The 18438-nt window shown below is 38.6% G+C and overlaps 1 protein-coding gene across 1 annotated transcript in view; it reads left to right on the top strand.

The window, feature by feature from the left end:
- Nucleotides 1-18080, top strand: part of notchl (notch receptor, like) — a 19657-nt gene extending 1577 nt beyond the window's left edge. Inside the window, exons 3-12 of the mRNA XM_081389067.1 lie at nt 3634-3966; nt 5263-5489; nt 7215-7318; nt 10563-10765; nt 10877-11007; nt 13696-13754; nt 14639-14768; nt 15683-15780; nt 16202-16536; nt 17358-18080. Of these exons, the coding sequence (XP_081245193.1) occupies nt 3634-3966; nt 5263-5489; nt 7215-7318; nt 10563-10765; nt 10877-11007; nt 13696-13754; nt 14639-14768; nt 15683-15780; nt 16202-16536; nt 17358-17841 (2104 nt within the window). The 3' untranslated portion in view covers nt 17842-18080. The remainder of the gene's footprint in view (nt 1-3633; nt 3967-5262; nt 5490-7214; nt 7319-10562; nt 10766-10876; nt 11008-13695; nt 13755-14638; nt 14769-15682; nt 15781-16201; nt 16537-17357) is intronic.
- Nucleotides 18081-18438: the final 358 nt, after the last annotated feature.

Here is an 18438-nt window from a genome sequence, read left to right as displayed (position 1 = left end):
ACACACACACACACACTCACTCAGACACACACACACACACACACACATACACTCTCTATCTCTCTCACACACACACACACACACACACACACACACACACACACATACACTCTCTCTATCTCTCTCTCTCACACACACACACACACACACACACACACACTCATAAACAAACTCATAAGCATCACATCACGATCACGATGCATTATGTGCATTATGAATTAACTGCCTTACTTGGAAAGATAAAAGTATTATAATAATATTTTATATATAAAAAGCAGTAATATGAATTAACTGCCTTACACTTTTCATCAATAGTCCACTTCAGACATGCTACTAACTATAAGTAACTTTACACCTACATGTCAACTAACTATTATATATAGTATAGTATAGTAGAGTATAGTATAGTAGAGTATAGTATAGTAGAGTATAGTAGAGTATAGTATAGTAGAGTATAGTATAGTAGAGTATAGTATAGTAGAGTATAGTATAGTAGAGTATAGTATAGTAGAGTATAGTAGAGTATAGTAGAGTATAGTATAGTAGAGTATAGTATAGTAGAGTATAGTAGAGTATAGTAAAGTATAGTAGAGTATAGTATAGTAGAGTATAGTATAGTAGAGTATAGTATAGTAGAGTATAGTATAGTATAGTAGAGTATAGTATAGTAGAGTATAGTATAGTATAGTAGAGTATAGTAGAGTATAGTAGAGTAGAGTATAGTAGAGTATAGTATAGTAGAGTAGAGTATAGTATAGTAGAGTATAGTATAGTAGAGTATAGTATAGTATAGTAGAGTATAGTATAGTAGAGTAGAGTATAGTATAGTAGAGTATAGTATAGTAGAGTATAGTATAGTATAGTAGAGTATAGTATAGTAGAGTATAGTATAGTATAGTAGAGTATAGTAGAGTATAGTAGAGTAGAGTATAGTAGAGTATAGTATAGTAGAGTAGAGTATAGTAGAGTATAGTAGAGTATAGTATAGTAGAGTATAGTAGAGTATAGTATAGTATAGTAGAGTATAGTATAGTAGAGTATAGTAGAGTATAGTATAGTAGAGTATAGTAGAGTATAGTAGAGTATAGTATAGTAGAGTATAGTAGAGTATAGTATAGTATAGTAGAGTATAGTAGAGTATAGTATAGTAGAGTATAGTAGAGTATAGTATAGTATAGTAGAGTATAGTATAGTATAGTAGAGTATAGTAGAGTATAGTATAGTAGAACAAGTTGACATGTAGTTGTAAAGTTTCTTATAGTCAGTAGAATGTTTAGGAGCATCAAAATAAAGAGATAGCAGATATTAAAGGGTCATTTCACCCATTTGAACATTGTTTTTTATTTAAAGTGGGTCATATATGTAGTCGAAATGTAAAATAATTTTTGAATTTGGTGCCTTCGTGACCGAGAAAAGACAAAAAATAACTTCAGAACGCATTTGTATGAAAGACAACAACTCCCACAATGCACCATATTGCACAGCTCCGCAAGCCCCTCCCACTAATCCAGAAAGCGCATATCTGCCTATAAGGGAAATCACTCTTCCGTCTACAAGGCTAGCTACTACCAGAGCTTGAAATTCATTTCACATTCACACAAAATGTCTAGTTAGTTGGCGAACTCATATAGTGCATTACTCCTCGTTTGTATTTCTTTCGAAAAGGTGAATTATTGCATGGTACCTGGATGTTCAGTCAGAACATATGCGGTGCGAAACTAGGATAGTTCTCAACACAAACGTCCGTGTCCTCGTCTGATTCAGAGATTTCGTCCAGGAGAAATTGTCATCGTTGAAATTCTTTGCCGCAGACGGACTCTATCTCTGTGTTCGTAGCGGTTCGTAGCTGCATAGTGAGATCACCGGCGCCACCAGTCCGCCCTAACTCGAGCCAGTCCGGGCTCCTCGTCCGCGGCAGGCAGGTCTTCTCTGCCTCGGCTGCTCTTCGCTATAATGCGGCTTGTAAAGGTAGCCACAAACACCTGATTCAAGCATCAGACTTCCGAAATCCTCTTCTTCTATATCATATTGAGCACTCTCCTCCGCTATTGTCATAACTGTACATCTGTCTCCACAGCGCCTGTTAGCTTAGCTTCAAACAAGATGGAGGATATTGCTTTCAGTTTCAGAGAGTAAAGTCCCACCCACTGATCTGTAATAGGTCTGTAGCGTGAGCGGGTCCCACCCTGGGAAAGATGAGAAACTAGTGTCTGTAGTCTTAAAGGGACACTTCACCCATTTGCATTAAGCTTTGCATTGTTAGAAACCCAGTCATACTATTGAATGGTCGTGCAACACTCTCTCATTTTCCCCTGAGACGGGAGAAATCTGTTATTTACCTCTTACACTTCCTCCTACAATGACGCAAACATCGTCATTTTGCGTCATTGTAGGAGGAAGTGTTAGAGGGGGGGATTTCTGTTGAGACTACAGACACTAGTTTCTCATCTTTCCCAGGGGGCGGGACCCGCTCACGCTACAGACCTATTACAGATCAGTGGGTGGGACTTTACTCTCTGAAACTGAAAGCAATATCCTCCATCTTGTTTGAAGCTAAGCTAACAGGCGCTGTGGAGACAGATATAAAGTTATGACAATAGCAGAGGAGAGTGCTCAATATGATATAGACTAGAGGAAGAGGATTTCGGAAGTCTGATGCTTGAATCAGGTGTTTGTGGCTACCTTTACAAGCCGCATTATAGCGAAGAGCAGCCGAGGCAGAGAAGACCTTCCTGCCGCGGACGAGGAGCCCGGACTGGCTCGAGTTAGGGCGGACCGGTGGCGCCGGTGATCTCACTATGCAACTACGAACCGCTACGAACACAGAGATAGAGTCCGTCTGCGGCAAAGAATTTCAACGATGACAATTTCTCCTGGACGAAATCTCTGAATCAGACGAGGACACGGACGTTTGTGTTGTGAACAAGTTTCCTAGTTTCGCACCGCATATGTTCTGACTGAACATCCAGGTACCATGCAATAATTCACCTTTTCGAAAGAAATACAAACGAGGAGTAATGCACTATATGAGTTCGCCAACTAACTAGACATTTTGTGTGAATGTGAAATGAATTTCAAGCTCTGGTAGTAGCTAGCCTTGTAGACGGAAGAGTGATTTCCCTTATAGGCAGATATGCGCTTTCTGGATTAGTGGGAGGGGCTTGCGGAGCTGTGCAATATGGTGCATTGTGGGAGTTGTTGTCTTTCATACAAATGCGTTCTGAAGTTATTTTTTGTCTTTTCTCGGTCACGAAGGCACCAAATTCAAAAATTATTTTACATTTCGACTACATATATGACCCACTTTAAATAAAAAACAATGTTCAAATGGGTGAAATGACCCTTTAACAGAAATCCCCCCCTCTAACACTTCCTCCTACAATGACGCAAAATGACGATTTTTGCGTCATTGTAGGAGGAAGTGTAAGAGGTAAATAACAGATTTCTCCCGTCTCAGGGGAAAATGAGAGAGTGTTGCACGACCATTCAATAGTATGACTGGGTTTCTAACAATGCAAAGCTTAATGCAAATGGGTGAAGTGTCCCTTTAAGCTACTAATACTCTAATGAATATGAATATTTGTAATACATTCATGCTTCAAGTATAATGTGAGCGTATCATGTTTCTCTCAGTCCAGGGCATATTCAGTACTGCCGAAATCACTATGACAACGGCTTCTGTGACCAGGGCTGCACCAGCCCGGCCTGTGGCTGGGACGGGTCCGACTGCTTCCGGAACCAGTTCCCGGCGTGGGCCAGAGGAAGCCTGTTACTGCACACCAGAACCCCCTCGGGTCAGAGCCAGAACAGCTCTCTGCTGTGGGCCTTAAGCACTGTCCTGCAGACCAGCGTCAAGCTCAGAGGAACGGCCCCGCTCCGGCCCACCGACGACCTGCTGGCCCTCGACCCTCGCCAGCTGGAGGAGCTGCTCACACACACACACACTCCGGCCTACGACAGCAACGGGTGAGCGATGCTGGCAGACGGGCTTCTGAAGACGCCTACAGTTCAAGCTTTTATTTTATTTATTTTATTTTATTCATTTTATTTATTTATTTTATTCATTTCATTTTATTTATTTATTTATTTTATTCTTTTTTCTTCATTTTTTTAATGTATTTTATTTATTTATTTATTTTATTCGTTTTTTGTTTTTTTTTTCGTTTTAATTTATTTTATTCATTTTTTTTATTATTTATTTATTTTATGTATTTATTTGTATTATTATTTTTGATTGTTTATTGTTTTATAGTACATATTAAATCAAGGTTTTATGCACCAAAAATTCTCATAATATATAACAAATATTATAAACACCTAAAAAATTAACCTAAAAAGATTTTTAAAATAAAGAATTTAGTGTTTCACAGCTATTTACCAGCAACGGGTGAGTAATGCTGTCAGACTGACTGGCCATATTCTACATTTCAAACTTTTTTCTTTTTTTTTTTTTTATTAATTTCTATTTTATTATTTTTTAATGTTTTATAGTCCATGTTAGATCAAGGTTTTATGGACCGAAAATTCTCATAATATAAATCAAATATAATACACCCTAAAGCATACAACTAACAGCACTGTGAAAATAAATAATTTAGTTTTGTACAAGCTATTTTCCACCCTCTCTTTGAATTACACTGTTATTGCTATTATGCCTTAAGATTTCTTCATGTAAATGACCTTTGTTTTGATTAGCTAATCCAATTTAGTACAATTCAGTGTTAGATTTAAAGGATGTAATTTATCCTTAAAATAAATTTTCTTTTATATATTTGATCCTGGACCACAAAACCAGTCACATGGGTCAATTTTGAAATGTATTGATCCTCTGTAAGCTGAATAAATAAGCTTTCCATTGATGTGTGGTCTGTTCGGATAGGACAATATGTGTCTGAAACACAACTATTGTAAATCTGGAATCTGAGGGAGCAAAAAAATCGAAACACTGAGAAAATCTCCTTTAAAGTTGTTCATTTATGTTGGCGATTGTGCAGCATTCACTCACAAAAATAAATGTTTTATATATTTACAGTAGGAAATTTACAAAATATCTTCATGGAACATGATCTTGACATGATTTTTGGCATAAAAGAAAAAACGATAATTTTGACCCATACAATGTATTGTTGGCTATTGCCACTCGCGTCTGGTTTTGTGATCCAGGGTCACATGATTGTATGATAGCTGGTTAGCATGCAGGTATTGGCAGGTATTTAGTGTTTCCCACACTAGTGCTGACGGATCTGTGTTTCTGCCCCACAGGTCAGTGTTATTCCTCCAGCTGGATAACAGAGCCTGCTCCCGTCTTCCCTCCACCTGTTTCCCGTACGCCGTCGAGGCCGCACAGTTCCTGCGGGCCGTCCTGGCACTGAAACCCGCCCTGTTTCCCATGATCCCCGAGATCCAGGCGGCCGTGATCAGTGTGCGTGGAGTGGAAGAGGAAATAGGAGCCAGAGACGAGGTGAAACTGCCCAAAGAGGAACGCAACGGTATGTTTTTATTTATCGTACCTTGCCACAACATAAGCATATATTCAGACACTTTTAAGTCCTCACGCATTAAATCAAAATTGATGTTTTTTTAAGTCCCCCTGTAGTCAATAATTGTATCCTTTAAAATCATCTTTGATCACTAAAATTACATATTTAAACGTTTTTCCTTCAATATCTTGAATGTAACTCGACACCCTCGCCTCATTTAGTATTCGCGGTTCTATGAATATGCAAATGAGCCCCGCCTCCACTCACTCCCTCAGCTCAGAGATCCACTGGTTGACGATCACACGTTGATCTGATTGGTTACAAGGTAGTTTGTGACGTCAGAAACACCAGCGATTTCAAAGCGTGTTTTTGAGACTGTCTTTGGTTCACTGCAGTTTTAAGGAGGAAATACTCAGCAATGCTGTCGACTTATGAACTTACACATGCTTTGTCTTAAAGCATATTAAAAACACCATATATATACATAAACAACATTAAAAGCTGGATTTTCACCACAGGGGGACTTAAAACATACACATGTTTTGGCATTAAAGGTTCTAGTCCAGAACCCTAGAGCTCTATATATAACTTTTATTCTAAGAGTGTAACTGCAAACAATGAGAGTTTCAGAGAAGTTAGTTCTATTATTGGGTAACACTTTATAAAACTATTCCGTCATTAGTAAATAACTACACAGGAACAAATGAGTAACGCTCTATTAACATTCTAGTAACTACTATTAAGAAACTCTGATTATTAAATTAGTAAGTAATAGCGCTCAGTTGAATGTGGAAGTTCACTATAAGCTAATCAATAACTACTATTTTTCTCATACCTCCCAGAGAACTATATACAGGTTCACAATTAACATGAATAATGCATAATTGGTTACACTTTATTTTAAGGTGTCATTGTTACAGTGTAATTATATATTTAAGTACTGAGTAATATTAATTAACTACATGTACTTACTGTAGGGTTAGGGTAGGATTAGGTTGAGGGTTAGTTGCATGTAATTATGCATAATTTACTGTTATTACTATGGTAAGTACATGTAACATTTGTAACAAGGACACTGTAAAATAAAGTGTTACTGCATAATTCATAATATAAAGTAACGGTAACACACTAGTAATGACACTGACTTACTACATCCTTCTGAGGAACTACTAATTATTTAGATCAGTATTCTAAAGTGCAAATAATGATAACTCTCTAGTAATTACTGAAGTCTTTGTAAGCTTTTGAGTCTTTTGTATGGTTTTGAATAACTGGTATAACCATTGGAATAACCAAATAATGGATTTGGAAACACTTTAGTCATAACTAGTGTGTTTCCATGATCTTCACTTTAGATACTGATCCACATTATTAGTAGTTCCTTTTAAAGGATGTAGTAACACTTGAGTCATTACTAGTGGGTTACCGTTACCTTTTATTATACATTATGCATTATTCATTATGAACCTGTATATAGTTCTCTGGAAGGTATGAAAAAAATAGTAGTTATTGATTAGCTTATATTGAACTACCACATTCAACTGAGCGCTATTACTTACTAATTTGCTAATCAGAGTTTCTTGTTAGTTGATAGTAGTTACTAGAATGTTAATAGAGCGTTACTCGTTTGTTCCTGTGCAGTTATTCATTAATGACGGATCAGTATTATAAAGTGTTACCGTATTATTGAGGTGTGTTTCTCGTATTTATCCATGGCTTAATCTCATGTTTCAGTTCTCGGAGCCTCTCCTGCCTGGATGTGGCCGGTGATCGGCGTGTCGGCTGGACTTGGTGTGGCTCTTGTCCTGATCATCCCGGCAGTGCTCCTGTGGTTAAAGGTGACATATTATGCCCCTTTTCACAAGATGAAATATAAATCTGTGGTGTCCCCAGAATGTGTCTGAAATTTTAGCACAAAATTCCCCCCAGATCATTTATTATAGCTTGTCAAATTTGCCTCTTTTTGGTTGTGAGCAAAAACACACCGTTTGTGTGTGTGTCCCTTTAAATGCAAATGAGCTTTAGCTCCGCCTCCGTTCAGAAGAGGGTGGAGTCTTTACACAAGCTTCAGAAACTCCAGCAATAACAGAACAGGCCAATCTCCCTCATCCAGAATCCCAGAATAACCAGTAGCGAGTGCAGCCTTACGGAGAGACTCAGGAAGAGCTTCTGAATGTTAGTGGAGACATTTCTGTAGTTGTTGTGGAGTTACACTGATCATCTCATCATCATGTTGAACTTCTCCACAAGTGTCCACAGTTCCTGAGGTCTTTATAAGCCAGCGGTGACATGTTCTGGTCAATAGTGTTCAGTGCTCGTCTGTGCTCAACCACAGAACAGCTTCAGGCTCTGCTGGATCTTCATCAGTGCGTTAGAACTGGTCTCTGTTGTCGCGTGTGGAACCAAATGTAGCTGGTGTGTGTAAACCAAGCGGCAACATTCTGATCTGAGAAATGAAGCCTACCCGGAAGTGCGAAAAACTGCAATACATCGAAAATCCGCTAGGGGAAGGTCCCAAAAGGGAGCAAATGTCGATAGCCCTCATGTTAAAATGTCCGTTTTCACAGCATAAATTCATGTCTTTACAGGTTTGTCCCATGGACTTTTATTGTATTTTTCGATAGGTTCCGAGTGCCTGACAACGGCGAGGGTAGTGAATTTTTTTCTAACTCGTTAGTTTAGATCGTATTTAGATATAAAATGTATGACAATAAGGGCGTGGTTAACTTTGATTGACAGCTTGATTGACAGCTAACAAGGCAGCGCCACGGAGAATGACAACATAAGAAGCGCCATTTTTTAATACAGTTGACATATAATACTACTGTTTCTGTATCATGAAATGTAGTTTTAAGAGTTTTTCAGGCGAGAATGTAGTTGTTTAAAGCTCAAATCTGTGGTTTATTTAAAGATTTATGAAAATTTTATCCAGTTGATCCAGCGATGACCGGGTGCTCGGCGCGATGTACCCCGCCTGGAGCAGTCTTTCATCGGCTTGACGTTCTAAGGTTTGCCGCCAATGCCGCGGACTCTGGCGTCTCTGTAGTGGTTAAACATGAGATATAATTCATCTTGTGTATATCTAATGGGCGATTTTTGGTCTCGTGAATCTATATTTTTTTCCCTGGGCAATCGTTTTGGCTGAGGGCAAGTTTCATAACTTTATAAGCTATTTAACTTTACCGATGTATGGTTAAACTCGCGCTGACTTTGTATGTTTGATTGAATTGTTTGCTTTATTTGTATAGCTTCTTATACCTTTTACTTGTACTTTTATAATGGCTAACATTGATAAAACTGAAATTTAACAAAAAGAGACTGGGTTGAGTTTTGTCATTTTAATACAACGAATATGATATGTAATGTTGTTTACTGCAAAATCTGTTGTTTAATACAAATGCACATAATGCCTGGACCATAAAATGTTTAATATTTTTATATTATATTTAAAATGAAAAGAGGCAGATTTGTGTTATATTTTGTTTTGTTTTTCATAAATAGGCAAACGTTATGTGCAGTTGAATATAATCAATATGCGTTGCCTGAACCACATTTGTGTGGCTATAATGTTTAAGATTTCTTTAAATGAAAACGAAACGAGTTAGTATGGTGTTTTATAACATATTTCGTTGCCATAGACTGTAAAAAAATAGTTCATTGCCTGAAATATAACCGGAGTAGCAGAGCGAGCTGAGTGAGGCGCGCTGCGTTAGAAGGTGGGCGGGGTTAGCATTTCCCAAGATTTTCCAAGATGGCGCCGCCCATACCCCCCATAAACGGCTTCAAACCCGTTCTTCAGAAAGTCTATGGGTGACGTCACAGACGCTTTGTCCATATTTTTTACAGTCTATGGTGTAAACGTGCAGATTAAGGGCCGGTAATATTATAATTAGAAAAAAAAGTTTGTTGAGACAAACTTTAAGTTGGCTTGAGAAAGCAGGACCAGAGAGTTTGAAGAAGTTTAAAGTGGTTTGAAGTTTAAAGTAGTTTAAATGTTGATTGACAGATTAGTTAGAAATAAAGAATAGTTAGAAAGAAAGAAAGATTAGTTAGAAAAAAAGAAAGAAAAAAAGATTAGTTAGAAAGAAAGAGAAAGAAAGAAAGATTAGTTAGAAAAAAAGAGAAAGAAAGATAGATTAGTTAAAAAGAAAGATAAGTTTAAAAGAAAGATTAGTTAGAAAGATAGATTAGAAAGAAAAAATATTATTTAGAAAGAAAGAAAGATTAGTTAGAAAGAAAGAAAGAAAGATTAGTTAGAAAGAAAGAAAGAAAGAAAGAAAGAAAGAAAGAAAGAAAGAAAGAAAGAAAGAAAGAAAAAAGACTAGTTAGAAAGAAAGAAAGACAGAAAGAAAGAGAAAGAAAGATTAGTTTGAAAGAAAAAGAAAGATTAGTTAGAAAGAAAGAAATAAAGAAAGAAAGACAGAAAGAAAGATTAGTTTGAAAGAAAAAGAAAGATTAGTTAGAAAGAAAGAAAGAAAGACAGAAAGAAAGAGAAAGAAAGACAGAAAGAAAAAGATTAGGTAGAAAGAAAGATTAGTTTGAAAGAAAGAAAGAAAGAAAGAAAGAAAGAAAGAAAGAAAGAAAGAAAGAAAGAAAGAAAGAAAGAAAGAAAGAGAAAGAAAGAAAGAAAGAAAGAAAGAAAGAGAAAGAAAGAAAGAAAGAAAGAAAGAAAGAAAGAAAGAAAGAAAAAAGACTAGTTAGAAAGAAAGACAGAAAGAAAGAGAAAGAAAGATTAGTTTGAAAGAAAGAAAGATTAGTTAGAAAGAAAGAAAGAAAGAAAGAAAGAAAGAAAGAAAGAGAAAGAATATGTCCCCTTTTAAAATGTACACATCATCATCATCCTGCAAAAGTTTTCACCCCTTTCATCTCTTTAAGCATCATGTTTCCGTGAGCATCAGTGAATGTTTGCATAGTTGTGTACGAGTCGCATCTTAAATCATATAGTCAGTCATTTGGAAAGTTGATTGTTCAAGTCCAAGTAATTGTCAAGTCGTTGCACTAGGTTTGTAGATGCTCCGGGGACCCGGTTATAGCCCTTAAACATGGAAAAAGTCTGATTTTCATGATATGTCCCCTTTAAAGAGGAGACGCCAGCGGAGAGGAGGAGGCGAGCGAGTTCGTCACAGATCCATCGTGACCGACAGCAAAGCCTGGACTCGATCCGAGGAGAGCAGAAGCAGATCCGGACGAGATAAAGACAGAAATGGGCTGAAGAAAAACAAGAAAGGAAAGGAGTCGGGAAAGAGACGCAAGGAGCCGCTCGGTGAGGATGCGATCCGAATGCGGTGAGTGTGTTTGAAGAGTTTCACGCTGTGAGTGAGGGAGGAAAAGCCCCTGATGGAGAGGAACCGTGTGTGTGTGTGTGTGTGTGTGTGTGTGTGTTACGCTGATTTTAGGCCCCTGAGGAAGGAACTGGACATCGGAAGTGACACCGACGTGACCCAGAGCTCCATGGAGGACATCAACAAGACCATCTGTGACCACAGATCACCGGACCAGAAACACTTCCAACAGCCCCGCATGCTGGGTGAGCAGAGGATATATATATAGGGCTTTCCTGTAGGTCAAACAGTGGAGCGCTGGCGCTTGATACGCCAAGGTCATGGCATGGGTTTGATTCTCAGGGAAAGCTAAAGCTGATAAGAAAGTAAAATGTGTACCATGAAATGCAATGTAAGTCGCTTTGGATAAAAGCATAAATGTAAATATATTCACCTATTTACTCTAAAATGGGGGGACCTTTGGAACCAAAATTGTGTGTATGTATTTATCTATACACACACACACACACACACACACACACATATATATATAATAGCCTATGTATACACATTTATACCATGGTCTGGGTGAATACTCGATTCTGATTGGCTGCAAGGTGTCCATTAAAAAGTGATAGAGGACACCTAGTAAATAAACCGTCAGGCGTAACCAGGGAAACCAAGTTATTGTTTGTAAAAACTTGAGATTTCGATTGTAAAACTAATTAAAATATAAACTAATGTTTTAAAAATGTGTTATTTGGCAAGTGACCATGGTATAAGCGGGTTAATGCCCTTCAAGGTGTTGTCAGGTATTAATGGACTCCGCTGCGAGTCGGACGGTTCACGCCTCGCCGTCGTCCATTAATACCTGACAATGGACACCTCGTCGGGCATTAACCCTTACATATATTATACATTACTAAAACATAAAATACTATATAAATACAATATAAAGTAGTTCATGTGATTAATGCAGTGTCATTTTAGTATTATTTATATGCTATTATAGTAATTAATATTTTGAATTAGCTTTTATTTTTATATTTTCAGTTTTCATTTTAGTTTGTTTTAGCAAATTTATTATGTGCTTTTTTCCGTTTTATTAGTTTTTTAAATACTTCTATTTCTATGTGAAGGCTCCGGGTCGGATTTACCGCGAAATCCAGTGACGTGACTGAGACTTGCATGCGCGCTCCCGAGCCTCTCGCCTCGTCTACTGACTTTGCAGTCAACAGCGACGACACTGCAACTTATGACATGGAGTCTGCTAACACTAAGAAACGGCCTGCTCCCAGCACAACACAGACTCCAACACACAAACTCCACATAATGATAAAAAAAAAGAAAAAAGTTGTATCTGCTGAAGCTCGTCAGGCCAAACGTAACACTACATTACATAGGCTAAATGCAGTCAATGTAACGTTATCACGGTACGAGTATGGAGCATTAGTTCAACGTCAAGCTGATAAAAGTAGCCTATTATTGTAACGTTGCAGTGGGAGTTTACCTAAGTTTCCAGCATGTTGTATGATGCTTTCTCCGATGTGTTGCGTCGTCTCAGTCTGGCCAGTACCCAGAGTGCTCGCTCATGAGTTCGAGCACGCGCACTCGCTTGTAAACGTATTGGTTGCAATCTGACACATCACCACTAGAGGCCGCTGGAAACTACATATAGCCCCTAGCCTAGTACATTAAAGGAGAACTCCGGTCAATTTTAACATTGAGCTCATTTTTTTGTACATTTGGAGTGCTGTCAATACAGAGAACGACAAAAATCGGTGTTGCCTACACCGTGTTATCCTCTTTTTAAAATTTGCACCCTGTTGACTTCAATGGGGCAAGTACTAAACCTGCTTTTAGCCTCTTAACATCCTTGATGTGTCATTACAAGTGCACAGGTCATGTGATTGATTCCTTCAGAGTGATCACGGGTGAATCTGACTGCAGTAGATGTGAAAGATATGAATAAAAATGATGTTATTTCAGCCAGCGCACATACCTGTATTTACATCCTGTTTTCGGTCGAAGTCCATAGTAATCGATTGTCGAGTTCACGCGCGTGATCATAGGTAACTAAACCAATGCGTGCGAACTCGACAATCGATTACTATGGACTTCGACCGAAAACAGGATGTAAACACAGGTATGTGCGCTGGCTGAAATAACATAATTTTTATTCATATCTTTCACATCTACTGCAGTCAGATTCACCCGTGTTCACTCTGAAGGAATCACTCACATTGGCTGTGCACTTGTAATGACACATCAAGGATGTTAAGAGGCTAAAAGCAGGTTTAGTACTTGCCCCATTGAAGTCAACAGGGTGCAAATTTTAAAAAGAGGATAACACGGTGTAGGCAACACCGATTTTTGTCGTTGTTCTCTGTATTGACAGCACTCCAAATGTACAAAAAAATGAGCTCAATGTTAAAATTGACCAGAGTTCTCCTTTAAGAACTTATTCTAGTTAGTTGTATTTTAGTTTTATTTTAATTAATGAAAACAAAATTTTGTTAACATATATTTATAAACCAAAATTAAATATCACAAACCAAAATCAAATATATATATATTAAAGTTAATATAGCCTACTAAAGTTAAAAATAAATCTAAATAGCAATATTTAAATAATTACAAAAATCCATAACAAATTTAAATATAAAATTAAAAGTTAATTCAAAATATTAATAGGCTAAATAAATACTAAAACTTTTCAGATGCCACTTTTTCAAGCTAAACAAACTTGTAAATTTTGCTACTGAAGTTTACATCCAGAACACAGCCTTTGAAAATCATGTACATCTAAACAATATTTGCAAATTATTTTCAATGTACTGTGAAAAGAGGAAGTGCTGATTCTAATCTTTGCACATACAGATAAGAGGATAATTGGGACACACACAGCCACTGTACTTCATCTTAACTGTCTTTCTCTGTAATTTCTCCTTTAGCTCCACCGAGAGGATGGGAACGAAACCCTGTTCCTACACCTCAAAGAGCACCGAGAAATGTGAGCTTATATATCAACTTCAACTTTCATTTATTTATCTAGCACATTTTATAGCAAGCTTGTTGCCCAAAGTAATTCACAGTTATAATTAAAACATACATGTATAAAAACATTTACCAAGCCTAGTAAATAAAAATAAGTTATAACTTCAATAAACAGAATACGCTTAACTAAAAGCTAAGTTAAAAATATACGAATAAGGGACAGCGAGCAAAAAAATTGTAATGTCCTTAATTGTTTAAACAGCTTAATGTAAGACATGTCATGTAAGACCCTAAAAGGTCAGCAATGTAGTTTGGGGACATGTTATGCAGTGCTTTGAAAAACATTAAAAGAATCTTATAATCGATCCTGTATTGAACCGGCAGGATCTTATGAGATCACACACACACACACACACACACACACACCTGAAGGGGTTTATTCTGAGATAACAACCGGCTGAATGTACATTATCCGTTTATTACACGGATACTTGCTTCATAAGTAAATAATTAGACACGAAATATTGATCTGAGTTGAAATATTTTATCAGCTCTTTAAACGCAAAGCTTCGCGGAGAGAGCAGTTTCAGCGGCGAGATCAAACTAGACGGACATTTAATATACAGTCATAACACTTATTACACAGCATGTCAACACATAAATATTTATGGAGATTAGAGATATTGATTTCAGATTAAACTGTTTTAAAATCGTACCTGTTTGTATCTTATAATCCAACAGTGTACAAAACAATAGTCACAAAATGGCCGTCGCTGCGTTTGTGAAACGAGAGAGCGAGTCCACGATACTGGATGGCATAATTAAATAACTGTAACGTTACACAAAATCCTTTGATTTCTGCATGCTCTCTGTCTGATCGTGTGTGTGTGTGTGTGTCAGAGCGCTCCGGTGCAGTGGTGCGGTCCCGACGGCTCGGTCGTGCTGATCCGTGCGGTCAGAAGCGGACTGGACCGAGTGGTTCTGGAGCTCCTGAGAGCCGGAGTCCCGGTCAATAACACCGACCACACGGGTACGAGCATCTATTGCCTGTTCTCTCCTGATGCATGTGGAATGAGTCTCTTCAATTGGTTATGTTTACATGCACTACTTTTGTTTCAATCGGACTGAATTCATTCGTCAGTGCACATGCGCAGTGCTTTCAGTTTCAGGTTTCAATCCGATCAAGTGTTTACATGCTCTCTCGATCGGATTAGAAAAGGAATAAACCACCCCTTTCAATCCTGATCGAAATTTCGTTCAGATCGAGCTCAATCGGATCGATTAAAGTGTTTACATGAAGGATTTTCAGTCCGATTGAGCCCTCAATCAGATTATTTGGTTGCATGCAAACGTAGACCTTACAGGAAGAGTGTTTGTGTGTTTGCAGTTGGGGAGTAATGTGTTTTGCCCTTTCTTTGTCCCTCTGTCTGTCCTGTCCTGAACTCCTCACTGCAGCTCCCCTGATAAACACGTCTGATTCAGAACAGAGTTAATGTGCTGTAGCGCCCGGTCAATGTGGAAATAATGTATTAACCTTCCATGCCTTTGTCTCTCTCTCTCATACATTTCCCTCTTTTACGGCAATGGTTAATGGCTTCCTGTTTTCCCTTCCCATAACACATTCCTGGATGCTCTCACGTCATTTTTTTTGGCTTCGTCCACTATTTTGTGACCCCACAACACGCCATTACACGATCACTCTTTCACTAATTGAGATCAATTCCTTCTTGCATCTCTTCTCTCTCTCTCTTCTCTCCTCCTCTCTCTCTCCTCTCTGTCTGTTTCTCTCTATCTGTCTGTCTGTCTCTCTCTCCTCTTCCCTCTCTCTCTCTCCTCTCTCTCTCTGTCTCTCTCTCTCTCCTCTCTGTCTCTCTGTCTGTCTGTCTGTCTCTCTCTCTCTCTCTCTCTCTCTCTCTCTCTCTCTCTCTCTCACTCCTCATCCAGGTAGATCTGCCCTTCACTGGGCTTGCTCAGTAAATCACCTCCCATTGACACGGACTCTCATTCGCTACGGTGCCGCTGTGGACTTACAGGACCATAGGGTAAAGAAAACGACATTTGTATTTTCTGTACTTCTCTATAGCCAATCATACAAACCACATATGGTTGGATAGATGGATGGATGGATATATAGACAGATAGATGGATGGATGGGTGGGTGGATAGATAGATAGATAGATAGACGGATAGATAGATAGACGGATAGATAGATAAATAGACAGACAGATAGATAGGTAGAGGATGGATGGATGGATAGATAGATCAAAACAACAGAATGATAGCTAGAACAACACAAATATCTACAGTTTGACAGTTCTATAGTCTACACACACAGTAAGTCTATAGTCTACACACACAGTAACACTGTCTATAGTCTATAGTCTACACACACAGTCACACTGTCACACTGAATAAAGTCACTCCTCCAATATTAATGGAATAAAAGTCAATCTTTTCCTATAGGGTGAAACGGCTTTGTTTCTCTCGGCTCTCCACGGTTGCTATGACACCGCACGATTCCTGCTGCTCAACGGGGCCAATCAGGATCTGTGTGACGGCAAGGGGCGTCGGCCACTGGATGTGGCTCGAGAGGGATTACATCATCAGGTCCTGGAGCTCCTATTGGCCCACAGAGTTCACAGGGCCCCGGTGCCTCTGGACCCCTCCACTGAGCTGCTGTGGGACGATCGCACGTACGCCTTCTCTCCTTGGGTCGCTTCACCTCCATGTCTGCCCGGGAGAAGTGCCTCGTTCTCAGGGGTCATAGGTCACAGGGGGATGTCAACACCGCCACCCACGTAAGTTGCGATAATTCCTTTCAGTTCAATAAGTAAAGGATAATGTAGCCTACATCCAGCCGGTTGTTATCGCAGAATAAACCCGACAGGGTGATCAGGATCAGGTCTTCATCAGCCTGAAGGGGTTCACACACACACACACACACACACACACACCTGAAGGGGTTTATTCTGAGATAACAACCGGCTGGATGTACATTATCCGCTTATTACACGGATACTTGCCACATGTAAATAATTAGACATGAAATATTGATGTGAGTTTAAATATATTATCAGCTCTTTAAACGCAAAGCTTCGCGGAGAGAGCAGTTTCAGCGGCGAGATCAAACTAGACGGACATTTAAGATATACAGTATACAGTCATAACACTTATTACACAGCATTTCAACACATAAATAATTATGGAGATAAGAGATATTGATTTCAGATAAAACTGTTTTAAAATCGTACGAGTTTGTATCTTATAATCCAACAGTGTTCAAAACAATAGTCACAAAATGGCCGCCACTGCGTTTGTGTGAAACAAGAGAGAGCGAGTCCACGACACTGGATGGCATTATTAAATAACTGTACACTAAATATTGATTTGACTGAGTTTTAATATTTTATTAGCTCACCAAATGCAAAACTTCCACGAAGAAAAAACATTCCTAGCGAGTGTGTAGCGCTGCTGACTTCAGTGACCCGGATGAGCGGCTGTTATCTGGGAATAACTTACAGCTCGATTGACCAATCAGAATCAAGTATTCCACAGAGCCGTGTAATAAGCATTTTTAAGTTCTTATGGCTGGCGAGTTCTCATGTTTCGTTCTCAACAGTGATTGGCAGATGGGCTCCTCCCCCCAGAACTGGCGTCCAGCCCCCAACCAATCAGTAACAGCTTTGGTCAGCCCCAGGATTCTTGGACGCCCATCTCGGCCTATCAGTACTCTCCAGGAAGTGACATCAGAGGCGGAGGACGAGGAGAGGGAGATGTTACAGGATGTTACTCGGGCAGCAACACCTCACTTCCTGTCTCCACAACCAGCGCCACGACAGCGCTCGTTCTCCTGTACCCAACCTGCACTCAACCGCCGCTCCAGTGGCAACCAATCAGAGCCGTTCGTAGCTGCCCCAACCAATGAGCATGTCGAAATAGTGATCGTGCCCCACCCGAGAGAAGCAGCCGGCCAATCAGAGAGCAAACCCACAGGCTCAACTCAGACGGACTCTGAGAGGGACAATATTAGGAACTGCATCTCCAAAATCCACAGCGAGAGGGTCAATAATGAGTCCAGCGTCTTCATCCAAAGCAGCATGTGAGACATGACTTTTGGAAAATGTACATAACTGTTGTTTACAATACGTCAAATCATTTTACGGACTATAAAATTATCTGCTTATGTAAAATTATGTAAAGATTTTTTTTTTTTTTTTTTTGATTTAAGTGACATTATTTTCAGGACAATAAGGCACATTTTCTTCCACATGACTGTAATGTTTGTATGTTTTACTTTATGTAATTTAGGATTTACTTTGCTGTAATAAAACATATTGCTTAGGCTAAGTGTCATGAAAATAATATAATATAATCATAATTTTATGTATCCTAATGAAATCTTAGTATACACACTTTATTTCCTTTGATTCAACGTTAAAATGTTCACAGATTTAATGCAATTTACCGTATTATATACAGTATATTTCCTTATTTTATTTAATCGGTTCAAATTTTTGGATGGTTTAAAAAACTAATGTTGTCCACAAAAAAAGTTTTACACCCGAAAAAAAGGAATGGTAAATATATTTAAAATGATGTACACTCACGTGAGATGAAGACAACGGTGTTGTTGGTAATCAAATGTTCTTTCATGCTTTTGTGTGACGCTACTTTCATAAAATCCAATCAGACCTTACCAA

This window comes from Scardinius erythrophthalmus, assembly GCF_964197995.2.
Source record: "Scardinius erythrophthalmus genome assembly, chromosome: 16".
NCBI classification, from domain to species: Eukaryota; Metazoa; Chordata; class Actinopteri; order Cypriniformes; family Leuciscidae; genus Scardinius; species Scardinius erythrophthalmus.
Note: the sequence above shows the minus strand (reverse complement) of the source record. Positions and strands in the feature narration are given on the sequence as shown.